Below are 18,331 nucleotides of genomic sequence, written 5' to 3' on the forward strand. Positions count from 1 at the left end.
CCTCTCCTGTGAGAACTGCACTGACTGCCAATTTGTTTCCAGATGCAATTCAAGATGCTGGTTGTCACCTTTAAAGTCCTTCATGGCTTGGGACCAAGTTATCTGAGGGACTGTCTCTTGCTGGTCATATCTATCTGACCCATCAGAGCGGAGAGGCAGGGAATCCTGCAAGTCCCATTCCCAATGGAGAGATAACTGGTGGGATCCAGAAGGAGGTCCTTCTCCGTGGTGGCTCCCTCTCTCTGGAACATCATTCCTCCAGAGATTAGAATGGCACCCATGGCAGTACTCTTCTGGAAGGCACTGAAGACCTGGTTCTGCCAGCGGGTCTGGGGTAGCAGAATGCAAAGGACCCCACGAAATTGCTCATGTGATCCACTGTCACTGGAGAGTGATTTTATTATATTACACTATATTAATTAATTTATTTTTAATCATTTTATTGTTTTAAATGTGGTTTTATATTCCATAAGCCTTCTTGAGTCATCATGGGTGAACAGGCGGCTATATAAATTCAATCTCAGGAAGTGGGAGCATCCCTTCCCACAGGAAGGAGGATTAGGAAAAATCCAAGTTCTCTTCCAACTGTGTGGAAGGAGTTATCCCCCTAAGACGAGTTTCACTGAGGGGACACATCACGGGTGTATTTGATTTCAGGAGGCCGAGGTAGTGTGGCCAGGGTGAGCATGGCCAGCTCAACATCACTCACGTCAGGGGTGACTCTGTTGGCCTGAGCACTTTGCCAGTGAAAACAGGCTTCCGGGCTCCATTTTTGCCTGCACAGGTCTCCTGCAGCCCTCTTCCAGCTAAAACAGTTCTGGGGACCCTCATGCAGTCCTCCCAAGTTCCATTTTTGCTGGCAGAGGCACTACCATCGGCTTCCAGGGAAGCTCTATGGGCCAGATCTAAAACCCCTGTGGGCTGGATGCAGCCCCCTGGCCTCGAGTTTGACACCCGTCTTACGAGATGTTCTTGCTCAACTAGAAAAAAAGATTTTACCAAAAATGGAAGGCCTACACAACTTGTTTAAATAATTTTTATTCCTCTGAATGCCACTACAGTGATCCCCCGGTTATTGCGTCCCCGACCATTGCGAACGGGCTACATCGTGATTTTTCAACCCGGAAGTAAAAACACCATCTGCGCATGCGCCCTTTTTCCTATGGCCACGCGTAGATGGTGTTCCCCGCCGGGCAGATCAGCTGCTGGGCGGCTTCCCTGGGTCTTCCCCCTCTTGCTGGCGGGAGGGCGAGAATCCCCCCCCCAGCACCCGCTCGCCCGCCGTTCGCCCGCCCTTCGCCCGGCCACCCGCCATTTGCTCGCTGCTCGCCCGGCCACCCGGGTTCGTTTGGCTTTGGGACTCAGTTGGGAAGCGGCACGGGTGTTTTAAAAGGTCTCCACCGGCATGGGGGGCTTCTTAGCACCCCCCCAAACCCGGGTTGGGGGTTCGGGGGGTGGTAGGAAGCCCCCCATGCCGGCGGAGACCTTTTAAAACACCCGTGCCGCTTCCCAGCTGAGTCCTCAAGCCAAGCGCAGAAGTTAGCCTTGAATCCCTTTGAATCCCGCCGCTTCTGCTGGATACGGGCGATGGGCGGGGCGAGCTGTCACAGCCCCTGGCTTCCGCGCCGCTCGTCCCACCCACCGCCCGTATCCAGCAGAAGCTGCTGGATTCAAAGTGCTGGGGTGGGGGGCTGTCGGGACACCCCCCACCCCAGCACTTTGAATCCCGCCGCTTCTGCTGGATATGGGCGATGGGGGGGCGAGCTGCCACAGCCCCTGGCTTCCGCGCCGCTCGTCCCACCCACCGCCCGTATCCAGCAGAAGCTGCTGGATTCAAAGTGCTGGGGTGGGGGGCTGTCGGGACACCCCCCACCCCAGCACTTTGAATCCCGCCGCTTCTGCTGGATACGGGCGATGGGGGGGCGAGCTGCCACAGCCCCTGGCTTCCGCGCCGCTCGTCCCACCCACCGCCCGTATCCAGCAGAAGCTGCTGGATTCAAAGTGCTGGGGTGGGGGGCTGTCGGGACAAGCCGCGCACAAAGGCCGTGGCGAGGCTGAGCAGGAGGAGAAGCCAACCAGCGAGGCGGTGGGCTGGGAGCTGCAGGCGAAAGGAGCTCGGGCATCGGAGCGCGGCGCCAGGCATTGTTCTCCGGACCCCGCCCGCTCAGCCCCGCGGCGGCCCTTTCCCTCTCCAGGCTGCGGGCGGGGTCCGGAGAACAATGCCCGAGCTCCTTTCGCCTGCGGCTCCCAGCCCACCGCCTGTCTCCTGCTGCCCGGTTTAGCCAGGACACGAGCGGCGAAATGACTTGGAGGAATGTGAAGCTGAAACCGGCCGGTTTCAGCTTCACATTCCTCCAAGTCATTTCGCCGCTCGTGTCCTGGCTAAACCGGGCAGCAGGAGACAGGCTTTGAGTTTTGGCTGCGGGGCGAGGGAGTTAGGAAAGTCCTACTTCTCCCCCCGCAGCCAAAACTTCCTGTACTGTACGTAGTCCGGAGCAACATTCTCTGTGGCCCAAATCTCTCATTTATATTAACGGAAGTTTTGAATTTCTATCGTTTCCGCAGCTAGCAATGAACTAACCCAGCAGCCAGGAGTCCGTCCAGATTTAATACTTTAAGCAAAACACAGCTTTCTGGGAAGCAATCCTATCAGAAAGATTGCAATCTGCTTTTTGGGGGGAGGGGGAAAAATGTACCCTCTCCTGGAAGCCGCGCGACTTCCCCAACAAAGGAGAAACTTCTGCAAATTGAGTGCCGCCCGGTGAAGCAGGCTCGGAGCTTTAGCAGCTGGCTGGAGGCCACCCGAGCAGGCTCGCGGGCGCCCAATGGGAAAGTCATGGTTTCACCTCCGAAGCCTTCCTTGCCTTGCCGCTGCTGCACTTCCCCCCTCTCTTTTTACTTCTCGTCTCTCTGCCTCCGTCTGCAGCAGAGGCTACCTTCGCGTGGAAAGCCGGATCAGGAGCGGCGCCCCGCCAATCCCGGTGGAATCGGCCGCAACCTTAAACAAGCTGCCGCCCATCTGGTTTGCGCCCCATGGCCCCTGTTGACTCACAGCCATAGTGTGGCTGCTGCGGGCAAGTGGGGGCCGGGGGATGCAAGCTGGGTGGGATTAGCGCTGCACAGAGTGGCTGCCAGGCAGAAGGGGCGAAGGAGCAGGGTGCTCCTCGGCAGCCCGCAGGGGCTGAAGCTGCAGTAGCGGCTATCTTGAGCACAGAGAGCGAATCAGCACAGAGAGGGAATCAGATAGGAAAGTCCTACTTCTCCCCCCGCAGCCAAAACTCAAAGCCTGTCTCCTGCTGCCCGGTTTAGCCAGGACACGAGCGGCGAAATGTCTAAACCGGCCGGTTTCAGCTTCACATTCCTCCAAGTCATTTCGCCGCTCGTGTCCTGGCTAAACCGGGCAGCAGGAGACAGGCGGTGGGCTGCGAGCCGCAGGAGAAAGGAGCTCGGGCATTGTTCTCCGGACCCCGCCCGCAGCCTGGAGAGGGAAAGGGGCTGAGCGGGCGGGGTCCGGAGAACAATGCCTGGCGCCGCGCTCCGATGCCCGAGCTCCTTTCGCCTGCGGCTCCCAGCAGCACTTTGAATCCAGCAGCTTCTGCTGGATACGGGCGGTGGGTGGGACGAGCGGCGCGGAAGCCAGGGGCTGTGGCAGCTCGCCCCCCCATCGCCCGTATCCAGCAGAAGCGGCGGGATTCAAAGGGATTCAAGGCTAACTTCTGCGCTTGGCTTGAGGACTCAGCTCGGAAGCTGCACGGGTATTTTAAAAGGTCTCCGCCGGCATGGGGGGCTTCCTACCACCCCCCGAACCCCCAACTCGGGTTTGGGGGGGTGCTAAGAAGCCCCCCATGCCGGCAGAGACCTTTTAAAACACCCGTGCAGCTTCCGAGCTGAGTCCTCAATCTTCAGCTCCTCGCTAGCGCTGCGGAAGTAAAAACACCATCTGCACATGCGCAGATGGTGTTTTTACTTCCGCAGCGCTACTTCGCGAAAACCCGCTCGTTGCGGGGGGTCCTGGAACGGAACCCTCGCAACGAGCGGGGGATCACTGTATTAGTTATTCTTGGCAAGCTAATAATGCTGCCTTAAAAAGTTTGTTTCTGTGAGCTGGACACTGACTTTTAGATTTATATTTTTATAAAAACTTTTATATTCTATCAGTAGCAAGCACTGCTTGTAAAAATGTCTTGCTCCCAATATATTTGGAAAACACATTGGACTGCAGGTTTTCAGATTTGTAATTTTTCACTTCCCTATTTTTTAATTCTATTTTCTATTTTTTTTAAGTGCTATTTAAATCTTTTATTTAAAGATAATTTCCGTTGATCACCACTACCGAGACCATTTCTCGTGGAAGCAGCCAAATAAAAGTAACAGTTTAGTTTTACAAGCAAAACCAAAAGCTTCGTTGAAGAAATACTCTGCAATAGTATCTTGAATTCCTGTATGAATTACAGCGAACAGGAGTTCAGGCGTCACTGTTTCACATTTCTAGTTTCCCGAGACACCAGACCACACTGTGTAGTTTGGCTACGCCATGGAAAGACAGGGCAGGGCCGAATCCAAGGCGTCGCCCACATCCGCAGCCAAACACACCCTACATCTACGAAAAATTATACGCCGCGGCCTGCAAAGCCGGCTTCCCCTCCCCCATACCACTCTATAGCACAAGCTAATAGGAGTCGCCGCCAGTCATTGAGAACTACACTACCCAGAATGGCTCACGGCGGCAACCTGTAAGCGCCAATCCATTCACCTGATGTTCCGCGCGAGGTACCCCCTCCTCGCCGCTTCGATTTGGGCATGGCAGCGGCAACGGTAGTCTCTCCGCGCGGCTTCTACTGGCGATCCGGCACCGAGGCCTCCGCCTCTGGCTTTATTTCTTCCCTTCGTCGGGCGGCAATGACAATCAGCCGATGGAAGACCAGGAGCGCTTTTTACTATAGAAATGTCTTTCAGAGGCCGGCTTCCCGGACCGAGGCAGTGGATATGATTGAGGAAGGCAGGTGATGAGCAAAGCTGCAGCAACCGTAGAAATCCCCGTGGATGCCTGTGAACGGAATCGATACATCTTTCTCCTCTCAGACGCCAGAAAATAAAGACGCAGAGCTGCTGCTGACGCGACTTTTATACACAGCCTGGAAGCAACAGAGGCGGGCTTAATGATATTTAGGGTGTGGCTTTAAAAGAGCCAATAGAACCCATCGCTCTAATGACATTTCAGCGAGAGATCGTGCGTCGATGTCCGGCCTCTACAGTTTTGTATTCTGTTCGCTAATGACCGCTTTTGTTTACAGGGCGACGACTTGCGTCGATTTTCCCGGTGGACGGAAGTTTCTAGGCAGCTTTGCATGCTGGGAAATGTAGTTTGTAGCTTTGGAGCCATTACGGTGGGTAAAGTTCTCACGTCGCCAATTTGCTTCTACCCGTGTCCTGGTCTGACCTTTTGAAAGCAAGAAGGCAGAATCTCGCAGACGCTGCGGGTACGGTTCACTATTTTTCTCGGCTCCAACAACTTCCAAAAGGGTTTTTGGGGTAATTACAAGGGTATGTGTGGATGTTTGCAGTGTAGCGAAAATGTACAAAGATAGCAATATGAGAAACTAGATAGCAGCAACCATCATAAAGTAGAGATATCATAAAAGAAAAAGAAAAAATATTTATTTTACAGATTTCTTATCAGTATTTCTTTTCATTACAAAAGAACTACACTAACCAGAATGAGTGGTGGCAGCCACACCTAAAATACTGCAGCCAGTTTTGGTCACCACACTATTTTTAAAAAAAGATACTGAGACTTAGAAAAAGTGCAAAGAAGAGCAACAAGGATGATTATGGACCTGGAAGTTAAAACATGAAGAACGGTTGCAAGAACCAAACATGCTAGTCTAGTGAAAAGAAAGACCAGATGAGACTTGATAGCAATGTTCCAATATTTGAAGGCTGTCACAAAGAGGCAGATGGGCAGGGTAGATGGGGAACCTATTCGCCAAAGCACCTGAAGTCCAGACAAGGAACAATGGATGGAAACTGAACAAGAAGAGATTCAACCTAGAAATTAGACATTTTCAGCCTTCAGACGTGGGTGCTTCATCATTGGATTCTTTCAAGAAGAGACTGGACAGCCACTTGTCAGAAATGATATGGCGTTTTCAGCTTGAGCAGGGGGTTGGACCAGATGACCCTTCCAACTCTGTTATTCTGATCAGAAATTACTAAGCATATACATATAAACCTTTCAGATTTTTTTTTAAATGGTCAGGTGAAACTACAAGTTTAGGTTTGGAATCCAAATAAAATATCTGGTAATTTAAAAAAAGTTGGAACTTCCCAGCAGTATTTTTTTTATAATCTTTTTTTTTCTGAATTTTCCCATTTGTCTATGCAACATAATAAAACGTTTAAATAAAGTGGTACCTCTACTTAAGAACTTAATTCATTCCGTGACCAGGTTCTTAAGTAGAAACGTTCTTAAGTAGAAGCAATTTTTCCCATAGGAATTGAAGGAAAAATACATTGTGTATAAAATAGTTTAAATTTTGTTTTCAGAAGTTCAACGTCTGTTGTTCAGATTCTGTTTTCAAAAGATAAATGTCTGTTGTTTAAATTCTCTTTTCAGAAGATGAGTATTTCCTGTTTTTAAGTTTTGTGTCTATTGTTTAAATTCTGTTTTAAGAAGATAAGTGTTTGCTGATAAGCATCTGCTGCTCTTGCAGAAGGGACAGTTACTCAATTCATATCTGTTTAGGGCATATGATAAACCATATTAGGTACTACTGTATTCATCTTTAGGAGAAAGGAAACAGGATGTACACCATATTTAGGCAAGAAATTCTGTGTACCTCTGTCATAGGTTGAGGAATTCTGTGTATCTCTGTCATAGGTTGAGGACTTCTGTGTAATAGTATATAACCTGCTCTTCCCTTATGAAGAGTATCCGCTTTGCAAACCGTTTTTGGTATACCCAGAGAGAATAAATATTTTTGTTCTCTTTGTCCAAATGTCTCGTGTGAACTTTTTAATCAAATTTCAGTGCACAGCTTGTGGGCTCATCCTGGATTCCATCCTGTCGGCTTTCCAGGGAGGAGTGTCTTTAGGTGCACCCTGTCCCATTTTGACAGAAGACAGATCTCCATGGATTGGCGATTGGCTCTGGTAGACCCATAAAATTGGCTAAACGAGATCACTAGGACAAGGAGGCAGAAAGAGGAAGAGACAAAGAGAAATAATAGAAGGTCCTTCGAGGACTGGGCAACCCTGTGCACAGGTCTGGTAAGTACCTGTATTTTGCTATGGCATTTTACAACTAAGGGACTACTTACTCAGACGGTTATTGGGCAGGTAGGCTAGGTCGTTTGGAGACTATTGAGTGTGCGTGGTGAGACGTCCTTTTGAGGGGTCCTATTAGAGGATCTGCAGGACAACATGAGAGTTGACTCCTGATTTGTGGTTCCATCCTCCCGCGAGGGAATTGGCCAGAGAAGGAGGCACGAAAGTTGGTAAAGTGTGAATTGAAACTCTCAATAGTGGGAAACTCCAACAGAGAAAACCTAGTGGGAAACTACAATTAACATCCAAGGGCAAGAATACAGCTCATCTGTTTGGAACCCATATTGCATCTCAGACATTAACACCCTTGAAAATGTTCAAAGATACTTCACAAGAAGAGCCCTTCATTCCTCCACTCAGAACAGAATACCCTACGAAACTAGACTTACAATCCTGGGTCTTGAAAGCTTATAACTACAACGCCTTAAACATGATCTAAGTATTGCCCACAAAATCATATGTTGCAATGTCCTGCCTGTCAAAGACTACTTCAGCTTCAACCACAACAACACAAGAGCACACAACAGATTTAAGCTTAACATTAACCGCTCCAAACTTGACTGTAAAAAATATGACTTTAGTAATCGGGTTGTTGAAGCGTGGAACTCATTACCGGACTCCGCAGTATCATCCCCTAACCCCCAACATTTTACCCTTAGACTATCAACGGTTGACCTCTCCAGATTCCTAAGAGGTCAGTAAGGGGCGTACATAAGCGCACTAAAGTGCCTTCCGTCCCCTGTCCTATAGTTTCTCCTATATCTCGTATGTCTTCTCTACTATATCCTCTATAGCCTTCATTGTGTATTATTGTGTATTGGACAAAATAAATAAATAAATAAATAAGAAAAGGGGCTGAGTGATTAATAGGGGATTTAACATAATAAAGATGTGTAGAATTGGATTGATTGTGATATGTTTGGCCAGCCGGCAAATTAATTATGTGTGTGTGTTTGTGTGTAGAATGGAACTCATAAGCATATGAAAAAGCTCCCTGGAATAATTGTGGATTGATTTGTATGAAATGGAATTTTGATGTGAAAATGATCTATACAAGCAGTAAGAAAAAATTGGTGTGAATGCATTTTTGATTCTTTAAAACAGTAAGCTGGAAGGAAATGTATGTTATTTACTAAATCTGGAAGGGAATTTTTTTTTTTTGAAGGAATGATGAGTGGAGAAAAGTATTACATTTCTGTGTATATATATACAGTGATCCCTTGTTTTTCGCGGGGGATGTGTTTCAAGACTACCCGTGAGAAATGAATTTCCGTGAAGTAGAAGAAAGGTATATTTTTTATGTATTTAACGAGTATTTAAAACCCACCTTTTGCATTAAACAGACATTCTATAATGTTTCTTAGCTGGAACTACATGTGATATCCTACCAGTTTCTTTAATAGAGTACTGTACTGTAGAAGAATTTTATGAATTTTAATGGATTTAAAATTTTCAATGGATTCAATGGATTTAAGCCCCCTTTGAAAACCCCTGAAGTAGCGAATCCATTAAAGATGAACCGCGAAGTAGCGATATATATATATATATATATATATATATATATATATATATATATATACAGTAATCCCTCGCTACTTTGCGGTTATACATATATATATATAACATTTTCCTTGTCAAGGATTCTTTTGCCTTGAAGGAGTAAGAGAGAAAGGATAGCCCCCCTTTCCCCCCTTTTCAGTATAGCTGCTGGCTTTTAACAGTTTTTTTTCCTCACTCCCCCATCTCCTTGCTTGAGAAAGGAGGGGTCAATGTGCAACGTATTCATAAAGCCTTTCACTGTTTTGATTTGATTCTTTTTTTGAAGATAATTTGAGATTTAAAAAGTTTAAATATATATATATATAAAGAAAACAATTTGAAAATATTTTGTTTAGATTTGTAAATGTTTTAATCTATGAGAATTTGCTTCCATTTGAATAGAAGTTGAATCTGATTCATTTTATTAAAAGCAAAGCAATGATTCTAAAGTTTGCCCCAAATACATTTCAGAGAATTAACTTAGAATACCTATTAAGATTGTTTTCTTTAAAAAAAAAGAAAAGAAAGAAAGACAAGGGCTGTTCTTTCTTTATGTCTGTGTATGGGACACACTGATTTTGAAAATTTAGAAGACAAGGTGTTCCACTTTAGGGCTTATTTGTTAACAGCACAAGTTGTTGCTCTTTAGAAATTGTTACAGAAATTATTTAAATATTTTCAGTGTTAGTGAAAGAAAACATAAAATTAATTGGTAGAGGAGCTGTGGTAGTTAGCACCTCTCTTTTTGGTCTTGAACCAAAAAGCCAGTAGATGACGGATGGATTGAGCTCTTGCCACTGCCATCCCCCGGCTACTACCTGGTACCGCTGCTGATGGCGCCCTCCTGCTCTCGCTGCCGGTGCCCTCCTGCTGGGCCCCAAAGGACATGCTGCCGACGCCAGAGAAGCTCCAGCTGGAGGGGTCAATGATTCTCCCCACAGGGTAATGGACGGAGAGATGGAATTGTCCTTGGGAGGCAAGACCCACAGCCACGCCGTCTTGTCTGGGTTGAGTTTGAGTTTGTTGACACCCATTCAGGTCCCAAAAGCCTCCAGGCACCGGCACATCACTTCCACTGCTTCATTGACTGGACAAGGGGTGGAGATGTATAACTGGGTATCATCGGCATATTGATGATACCTCACCCCATGCCCTTGGATGATCTCATCCAGCGGTTTCATGTACATATTAAATAGCAGGGGGGAGAGGACCAACCCCTGAGGCACCCCACAAGGGAGAGACCTAGAGGTTGACCTCTGACTCCCCACTAACACCGACTGCGACCGACCGGAGAGGTAGGAGGAAAACCACTGAAGAACAGTGCCTCCCACTCTCAACCCCCCCAGCCGGCACAGAAGGATACCATGGTCGATGGTATTGAAAGCCGCTGAGAGGTCAAGAAGCACCAGGACAGAGGACAAGCCCCTGTCCCGGGCCCGCCAAAGATCATCCATCAGCACGACCAAAGCAGTTTCCGTGCTGTAGCCGGGCCTGAATCCATACTGTTGAGGACCTAGATAATTGGCTTCTTTCAACGACCGCTGGAGTTGAAGCGCCACCACCTTTATTTATTTATTTATTTATTTATTTATTACTTAGATTTGTATGCCGCCCCTCTCCGAAGACTCGGGGCGGCTCACAACACGTGGAAACAAATCATAAATAATCTGACAATTTAAAATATTAAAGATTTAAAAAAGACCCCATATACTAACAGACATACACACAAGCATACCATACATAAATTAGACATGCCCAGGGGAAGATGTTTCAGTTCCCCCATGCCTGACGGCAAACAACCTTCTCAACAACCTTCCCCATAAAAGGAAGGTTAAAGACTGGATGGTAGTTATTGAGCACGGCTGGGTCCAGGGAAGGCTTCTTGAGGAGGGGGTGCACAAGTGCCCCCTTATAAGGAGCCGGAAAGCACCCCCTCCCCAAGGAGGCGTTGACAATCTCCTGGACCCAGCTCCGTGTCACCTCTCGACTGGCCGAAACCAACCAAGAGGGACACGGATCCAGTAGACCGGTGGCGGAACTCACAGCTCCAATGGCCTTGTCCACTTAATCAGGTGTTTCCGTGTGTAGATGAAACAGAACAAGATTATTGCTAGAACAAGTTATATGAGTGTACAAGGAAAGCTTTGCGGTGTCAATTTAGAGATATAACATATCATGTATGCAAACAACAAGACAAAATGATGTTATGATCCAAAGGAAAACCCTCTTCAGTATTGGTTAGAAATAAAGGAGGGAAATGATCAAGGAAAGCTTCATTCTAAAGTGTGTGTGGAAAAAAATCCTACTAGTAAAACTTCAACTCTTGGAAGCTTGCCAGTTGGCTAAAGTACTCACTGGATGAGGGAATATGTATTGACAAAGAACATATCTATATAATGACAAATATATCTGCCCTCAAAAATGGGAGGAGACTAACAGTGTTGATGAAAAATACTGTCCTTATTTGAATTGTGTAGGACGGGCAACATGCAACACTAACCCTGGAGCCAGCAAACACCTTACCAAAGTAAATGTGCAAAGCAATTGTGAGAACAATAAGTGTAATTATGTTAATTTTACCATAAATAATCCACAAGAGTTTATAAGTAAATGGGGAAGTCAACATGGAATAAGAATATATGGATCTAGGATTGACCCTGGATGTTTATTTTATAATAAGATGATGATGATGATGATGATGATGATGATGATGATAAAATAAAAATAAAAATTAGTAAGTTAGTAAAAGAAGGAAGCCCGTTAAGTAAGATCTTCTCAGATTTTGGGAAGAGATTGAGAAACCTTTTGAGGTACCAGAGGTAGCCAGAAATTTGTTCTTAACAATTTCTGAAACTTTTGCTCAGACGTTAAATGGGTCCAATTGTTATGTGTGTGGAGGAACAAATGTAGGGGATCAATGGCCCTGGGAAGCAGCAGAATGGAATATAAGCATACCATACGATGAGGCTAATATTACACAAGGAGAAAGTTAATGGATGCTACAAAATCCAATTGTGAGTAGGTGGTGGGTAAATAGAATAGATTCCCATGCCCCTAATATTCGATATGTCCCTTGTGAAATAATGATAGTTTTAAATATTACCACTGGAACCAATAAGACTGTGCCTGAGAATATTACCATGCCCGAGAATAATCTATGAACTAATGTTACCATGTCTTGTTTCCTTAATTAGAAGTTTTGTCCAGAGTTCCATTGAAAGTATTGTATCCAGTCAATAATCAATTAAAACTATATTGGTAATGAAAGAGATTGGGGACAAGTTGAAAATACTGGAGAATGAACAGCAAACTATTCAGGAAGAGAAAATGAGTAATGAAGAAAAAAAGGCAAACTGTTGGGGGGGGGGAAATCTTAAATAGTTTTGTATTAAAGAAAACAAAGAAGAGAAATGAAGGAATTGAAGGAAGAATACATTGTGTATAAAATAGTTTAAATTTTGTTTTCAGAAGATCAATGTCTGTTGTTCAAATTCTGTTTTCAGAAGATAAATGTTGTTTAAATTCTCTTTTCAGAAGATAAGTATTTCCTGTTTTTAAGGTTTGTGTCTATTGTTTAAATTCTGTTTTAAGAAGACAAATGTTTGCTGATAAGCATCTGTTGCTCTTGCGGAAGGGAAAGTTACCCAATTCATATCTGTTTAGGGCATATGATAAACCATATAAGGTACTATTCATCTTTAGGAGAAAGGAAACAGGATATAGACCATATTTAGGCAAGGAATTATGTGTACCTTTGTCATAGGTTGAGGAATTCTGTGTATCTCTGTCATAAGTTGAGGAATTCTGTGTATCTCTGTCATAGGTGAAGGACTTCTATGTAATAGTATATAACCTGCTCTTTAGCTTCTGTAAAACTGTCTCTTCCCTTATGAAGAGTACCTGCTTTGCAAACCGTTTTTGGTATACCCACAGAGAATAAACATTACTGTTCTCTTTGTCCAAACATCTCGTGTGAACTTTTTCATCAAATTTCAGCACACAGAATCAATGTAAATGCAAACAATATTTGCAAATCCATTAGGAAAGAAATAAAAGCTCGGAATTTGGGTAGGAAGAAGAGGAGGAGAACAGTTGCTGCCGAAGGAAGAAGGTGAGGTGAGCACCCCCTTTTGCCTTTCTGTGCCCAGACGCTCCGGGAGGCAACCTCGCACCTGGTGTATGAGAGGCAGTGTGGGGGAGTCACCACAGTGAAGTGGTTTATTCCCTCTCCAAGCACCCAAGAAAGGAAAATGCTCCGCTCTGCGCTGCCAAAGCCTCCTTAAGCGCTACCAAAAGGCTCCTCTGGCAGCCCAGAAAAGCCCGAGATGGCCAGGATTAAAGGGGGAATGGCGGGAAACTGGCCAGGCCTTCATGCTGCTCTCAAATTTCCTGGGAATTTTTTCTGGGCTTGGGTTCTTAAGTAGAAAATGGTTCTTAAGTACTGTAGAGGCAAAAAAATCTTGAGTACCTGGTTCTTATCTAGAAAAGTTCTTAAGTAGAGGCATTCTTAAGTAGAGGTACCACTGTACTTTGTAAAGTTAAAAAGGAGTTAATGGTTTCTCAAACTGCTACTACAGTATGTGATAGTGGAGCATATTTTATATGAGAGAAGATAATATAAGAAATGTTCATAATGGTTTTTAAAGGCTATGATTCATAAGAGTTTATGTATCAATTTTACTAATATATTTGTCATGTTGGAAAATGTGTAAGCTAAGTAATTAAGTAATAGATTTATCTAAGTGACCTCAGTTTCTAATCAATCATTCAAACCTTTATTGTGAATGCACAATAAATGTGCATTTAATTGTATGTATTGCAAATTGTTTTTAAACTGTTTTAGATGCTTTTGTACTATTATTGATGTTTTATATTTTTACTGTGAGCCGTCTAGAGTTCCTAGGACAGTGACGGCGAACCTATGGCACGGGTGCCACAGGTGGCACACGGAGCCATATCTGCTGGCACGGGAGTTGTTCCCCTAGCTCAGCTTCAATGTGCATGTGTTTGCTGGCCAGCAAATTTTGGCTTTCAGACAGTTTTTGGCTTTCAGGTGTTTTTGGCTTTCAGAGAGCTTCCAGGGGTAGGGGGAAGGCATTTTTACTCCCTCAGCTCCAGGAAAGCCTTTGGAGCCTGGGGAAGGCAAAATATGAGCCTAATAGGCCCACCAGAAATTGGGAAACAGGCCATTTCCAGTTTCCAGAGTGCCTATGGAGGGTGGGGGAAGCTGTTTTCACCCTACCCAGGTATTGAATTATGGTTGTGGGCACTTGCGCATGCACGATAGCACGCACCCATGCTCTTTCGGCACCTGAGGGAAAAAAGGATCGCCATCATCTCTAGATTCTATAGGGAGGTGGCATATAAATCCAATTAAATAAATAATAAATTAATAAATAATAAAAGTTATCAACTAAATATAGATAAAGAGCATAATTTGCAAGCCAGTTTTCTATAGATCATTAGTAAATACCATGGGCAATGTTCCCTCTAATTTTTTTCCGGTTTGGGCGGAAAAGTATAGTGTCTGAGCGACAGTCCCTTTGGGACTGGGTGGCATAGAAAAATAAATAAATAAGAAAAAAATTCCCTTTTTTTAATTAAAAGAAATTAATAATAAAACAAAACCAAAATCTATTACTATTATTATCTTCTCTTTTTCCATCCCTGTCTCCCCCCCCTTGTGTGTGTGTGTGTGTGTGAACTCTTGAACCATTTCCAATTAGAGGTGAGCTATTGGAAATGGTTCAAGAGTTCACACACACACACACACACAAACGGCTGGGTTTTTTTTCTCTCTGTTATTATTTGGGTGCTTTTTACCATATGCTTTAAATCAAGAGTCATTTCTCTCTCTTTCTCCCCCTCTTGCTCTCTCTCTCTCTCTATTGCTTTCTTTTTCTCTCACTCTTTCTTTCTATCTCTCTTGCTTTCTTTCTCTTCTCTTGCTATCTCTCCCCCCTTTCATCTCTCTCTCTCTTTCTCTCTTGTTTTCTTTCTCTATATATATTGCTTTCTTTCTCTTCTCTCTCTTGCTATCTCTCCCCACCCTTTTTCTCTTTCTCTCAGCAGCGGTAGTAGTCGTGGGGCGGCGGGAGGGTGATCAGCTGTGAGGTGGAGCTCTGGAACAGAGGCACAGACGGCGAGGGGGCTGCGAGAGCGCTTTCTCCGAGCGCTTCGGGAACGCCTCCCCTGCCTCTACTGCAGCCCCCTTGCTGGAAGTCTGGGACGAAAGTGCTCCCAGCGAAGGGGCTACGAGAGGGGCGGGCATTCCCGAAGCCCATGGAGAAAGCCCTCTTTAGCAGCCCCCTGGCTGGCTGGCAGCGCTTTCGTCCCGCAGCTGCCACCGCCACGGCAGAAGTCGCGCCCCAAGGCAGGAGGCGGCGGAGGAGGAGAGGCGGCGGATCGGGCAGGCGGGGGGCCGAGAAGCCAGGGGCGCGTTTGGCCGGAGGCACCATGGGGAGGCAGGGGCGGCCGCGTCTCCCTTTCCTCCTGCTGCCGCACCTCCCCGCCCCCGCCCCCCCCGCGGGCTGGCAGGGGGATGGGGAGCGCGCGCCCATGGAAAAGGGCGTGCGGGGGGTATTTTGGGGTGCGCACGCAGCTTACAGGGAACGATGACCATGGGTACTATTTAATTAAATGTAGCACAATATTGTAGTGTCATTGGGGTGGGTTCCAAAATGATTTAGTACCATTCTTGAGGGAAAATTTACCTGATAAGTGAATTCTTCTTGTCCTCCCAATAGGTTTTCAGTGTTTCTTCTGGAGGGAATTTTTCATAGCTAAGCTCCACGGTGATTTCAAAGCAATCCTTCCCTCCTTCCTTCCTTCCCTCCCTCCCTCCCTCCTTTCTTTCTTATCTCTATCTCTCTTCCCCTCCCTTCCTTCTCTTTTTCTCTTCTCGGTGGCAGGAGAGGGAAAAAAGAAAGAAAGTGCTCTGGGAGGGAGGGCAACCCTTTCTGTCCTGGCAGCAGCCCATCTTCTAGCAAATGGCACCGGGTGGAGCTGGGCAGGGCAGAGATGCTGGTGTAGATCTTGGCAAAGAAGGGCAGCTGGCCAATCTTTTATTTATTTATTTATTATTTGATTTGTATGCCGCCCCTCTCCATAGACTCGGAGCAGCGCAACTCCCAGGAAGTGGGAGCAGGTAGAGTTGGGTAGGGTAGGGTCCTCCCTCCCTTTTTTCTTTCTCTCTGTCTCTTTCCTTTCTTTCCTTCTTTCTTTCAGAGGCTACCACAGGAAGACCTGTTTGGAGGGACCTGGGTGGGGTGAGTCCCACCTAATTCAAACCCCGGGAGCTGCCTCGCACACACACATCGGTTATCTGGCAAGCCTCCCTTCAGACCTTCGTGTCTCTTACCCTGGCTTCCGGTTTGCCCGTTGTGCTGTTTTTTGCACTGCAGGGCTTCAGGAAGCTTCTCTAAACCCTCCAGAGTGTAAAAAACAGCACAGTGGGCAAACCGGAAGTCTGTTTTTCCAACCTTCCAGTTTGCCCGCTTGGCTGTCTTTTCACTGTGCCAGGCTTCAGTGTTTCCTGTATGCATGCGCTGGGATGGGATTGTGCGCATGCACAGGGGCAGCATGAGGGTGCGCATGTCGGGGAGGGAAGGGACGTAGCATGTGCACACATGCTAGCACATGTACACACTGCCTTTTGGTATGCGAATCAAAAAAGGTTCGCCACCACTGACCTATAGTATACAAGTGTTTTTTCCCCACATTTACACCATAATTTTATTTCAAAATAGCTGAAATATATCAGTTTTAAACACTTATGAGAAAGATTTTTCTTCTGAAAATGCTAATATTTGATGAATAATAATGTCCATGTTGCCCAGCATATCTTGATATTTACATTTTATCCATTATAACAGTAATATATTTTCTTCAAAAGTGCAGGCCTTCTGTGATCTACCATTTACATTATTGTGAATATAGGGAAGAAAACAAATATTTGGTGAGCATCACAACTACAGCTGCTCTTTCTATCATGTTGTATTTCTCAGTGTAGTGACTAGTGAAATTGAATTTGCACGGGATCAAATCTTGCCTAGAGAGTTCCCTGAAATGGGCTCTAGCACGAGTCTAAAATCTCAGAAGAGAAACCCTCAGAACCCAGTCACCAATCCAGATTGCATCCTGCAACTTTATCCTGGGACAAATATATTCGCTTTCATTTGTTGAATGTGTTCATTTAAAGCAGGTTCAATCATAAGATGACTGAAGATAGAATTGTGCCAGGAATCAAAATAAAAATTTTCTATCTTATGAACCATCCAGCTATAGTATAAGACTGAGAATCTCTTGTGTTATTGGACACCAAAGATGAAGGTTGCCTTTGTTTTATTTTTCAAATAAATACAATGCTGCTTTGCACTTCATAGTTATTGCTCTTGATTTTTGAGGTTTAACTTTAGAATTTCATTGTAGTGATGATAGCTGAAACATATCATTACTCTTTGTAGGAAGCAAGTTGGACAAAAAAAGGAATTTTATAAAATGTATGCAATGTATTTAATGAGAGGAAGCCACAGATTTCATATTTTTTCTTGCATCTTTTAATTACTTTTGAGACAATGTTGTATCAGCTGACTGTATATTAAGTAAAGAGAATTTGAAATACAGTATTTTATACATAGGCATTATTTTCAGGCTGCTCTATGCTGTAACAAAAAACGGGAAGGTAAAAGTAATAACTTAAAAAACAAGGACGTAAATATACGAAAATTCAACGCAATTACATGAGCATCAGATAAGATTAAAGGCTTATTGAATAAAATAGATTTGTTTATCATGAAGATATCATTAGATTTTAGTAATTTATATACATGCAATTTTAATATAAGCAGATGATATACTCAGGAGTGTGAATGTGACTGACAAATTCAGATATGATTCTTCCTCCCCCTCACACTTATCTCTACATTATTTTAATTTCCTTTGTAATTCCATAGGGTTTGCCTGACCCTTAAATGAATCCATCTCAATAGAGATGGGCTTTATTGCTTCTCTTACAAATATCACATACTTATCACAGCAGATAATTTAATTTAGAAAATACGTTGCTGGTTCCTTCCTGTCAGTTATTAAGTCTTTTTTCCCCCTTTCTTACATGGACCCTTTCATTTTAAATTGTCCATTACATGAGCCAGTGTTCAGAAATTTGTGTCCTTTTTATCACATGTTTAACCTTCTATGAAATGCTGGGATATTGAAGACTTTAATTGAGCTTGAATAACTGAACAAGGTTAGAACTCATCAGTACTTGTGGGAAATATTAAGTTCATAGTTGAGACCAGAAAGTCCATAAAACCCTGAAGAAAGCAACAGCAATCCAAGACAATTAATGCCAAGATTGATGTGTTTATAAAATCACTCAGGGATTTGAAGAAGACTTATCTTAAACATTTGCCAAATTTTATTAATTTTGGTAAGAAAACCAGACTAGCCTGTATAAAAATAAAAG

The 18,331-nt window shown here is 44.8% G+C and overlaps 1 protein-coding gene and 1 long non-coding RNA gene across 3 annotated transcripts in view; one reads left to right on the forward strand and one right to left on the reverse strand.

The window, feature by feature from the left end:
- IFRD1 (interferon related developmental regulator 1) overlaps nucleotides 1–5,146 on the reverse strand; it is a 28,415-nt gene extending 23,269 nt beyond the window's left edge. Inside the window, exon 1 of one of the 2 annotated variants that reach the window (XM_070755498.1) lies at nucleotides 4,754–5,146. In XM_070755498.1, coding sequence (XP_070611599.1) covers nucleotides 4,754–4,802 — 49 coding nt within the window. In that variant the 5' untranslated portion in view covers nucleotides 4,803–5,146. The remainder of the gene's footprint in view (nucleotides 1–4,753) is intronic. The other variant, XM_070755499.1, reaches the window with a different exon arrangement.
- Nucleotides 5,147–6,630: 1,484 nt separating this feature from the next.
- On the forward strand, nucleotides 6,631–12,794 carry LOC139168968 (uncharacterized). Its single transcript, XR_011559407.1, has 3 exons — nucleotides 6,631–7,269; nucleotides 8,492–8,614; nucleotides 12,060–12,794. It is a non-coding gene; the product is annotated as an uncharacterized lncRNA (long non-coding RNA).
- Nucleotides 12,795–18,331: the final 5,537 nt, after the last annotated feature.

Source organism: Erythrolamprus reginae, chromosome 6, assembly GCF_031021105.1.
Source record: "Erythrolamprus reginae isolate rEryReg1 chromosome 6, rEryReg1.hap1, whole genome shotgun sequence".
NCBI lineage: Eukaryota > Metazoa > Chordata > Lepidosauria > Squamata > Dipsadidae > Erythrolamprus > Erythrolamprus reginae.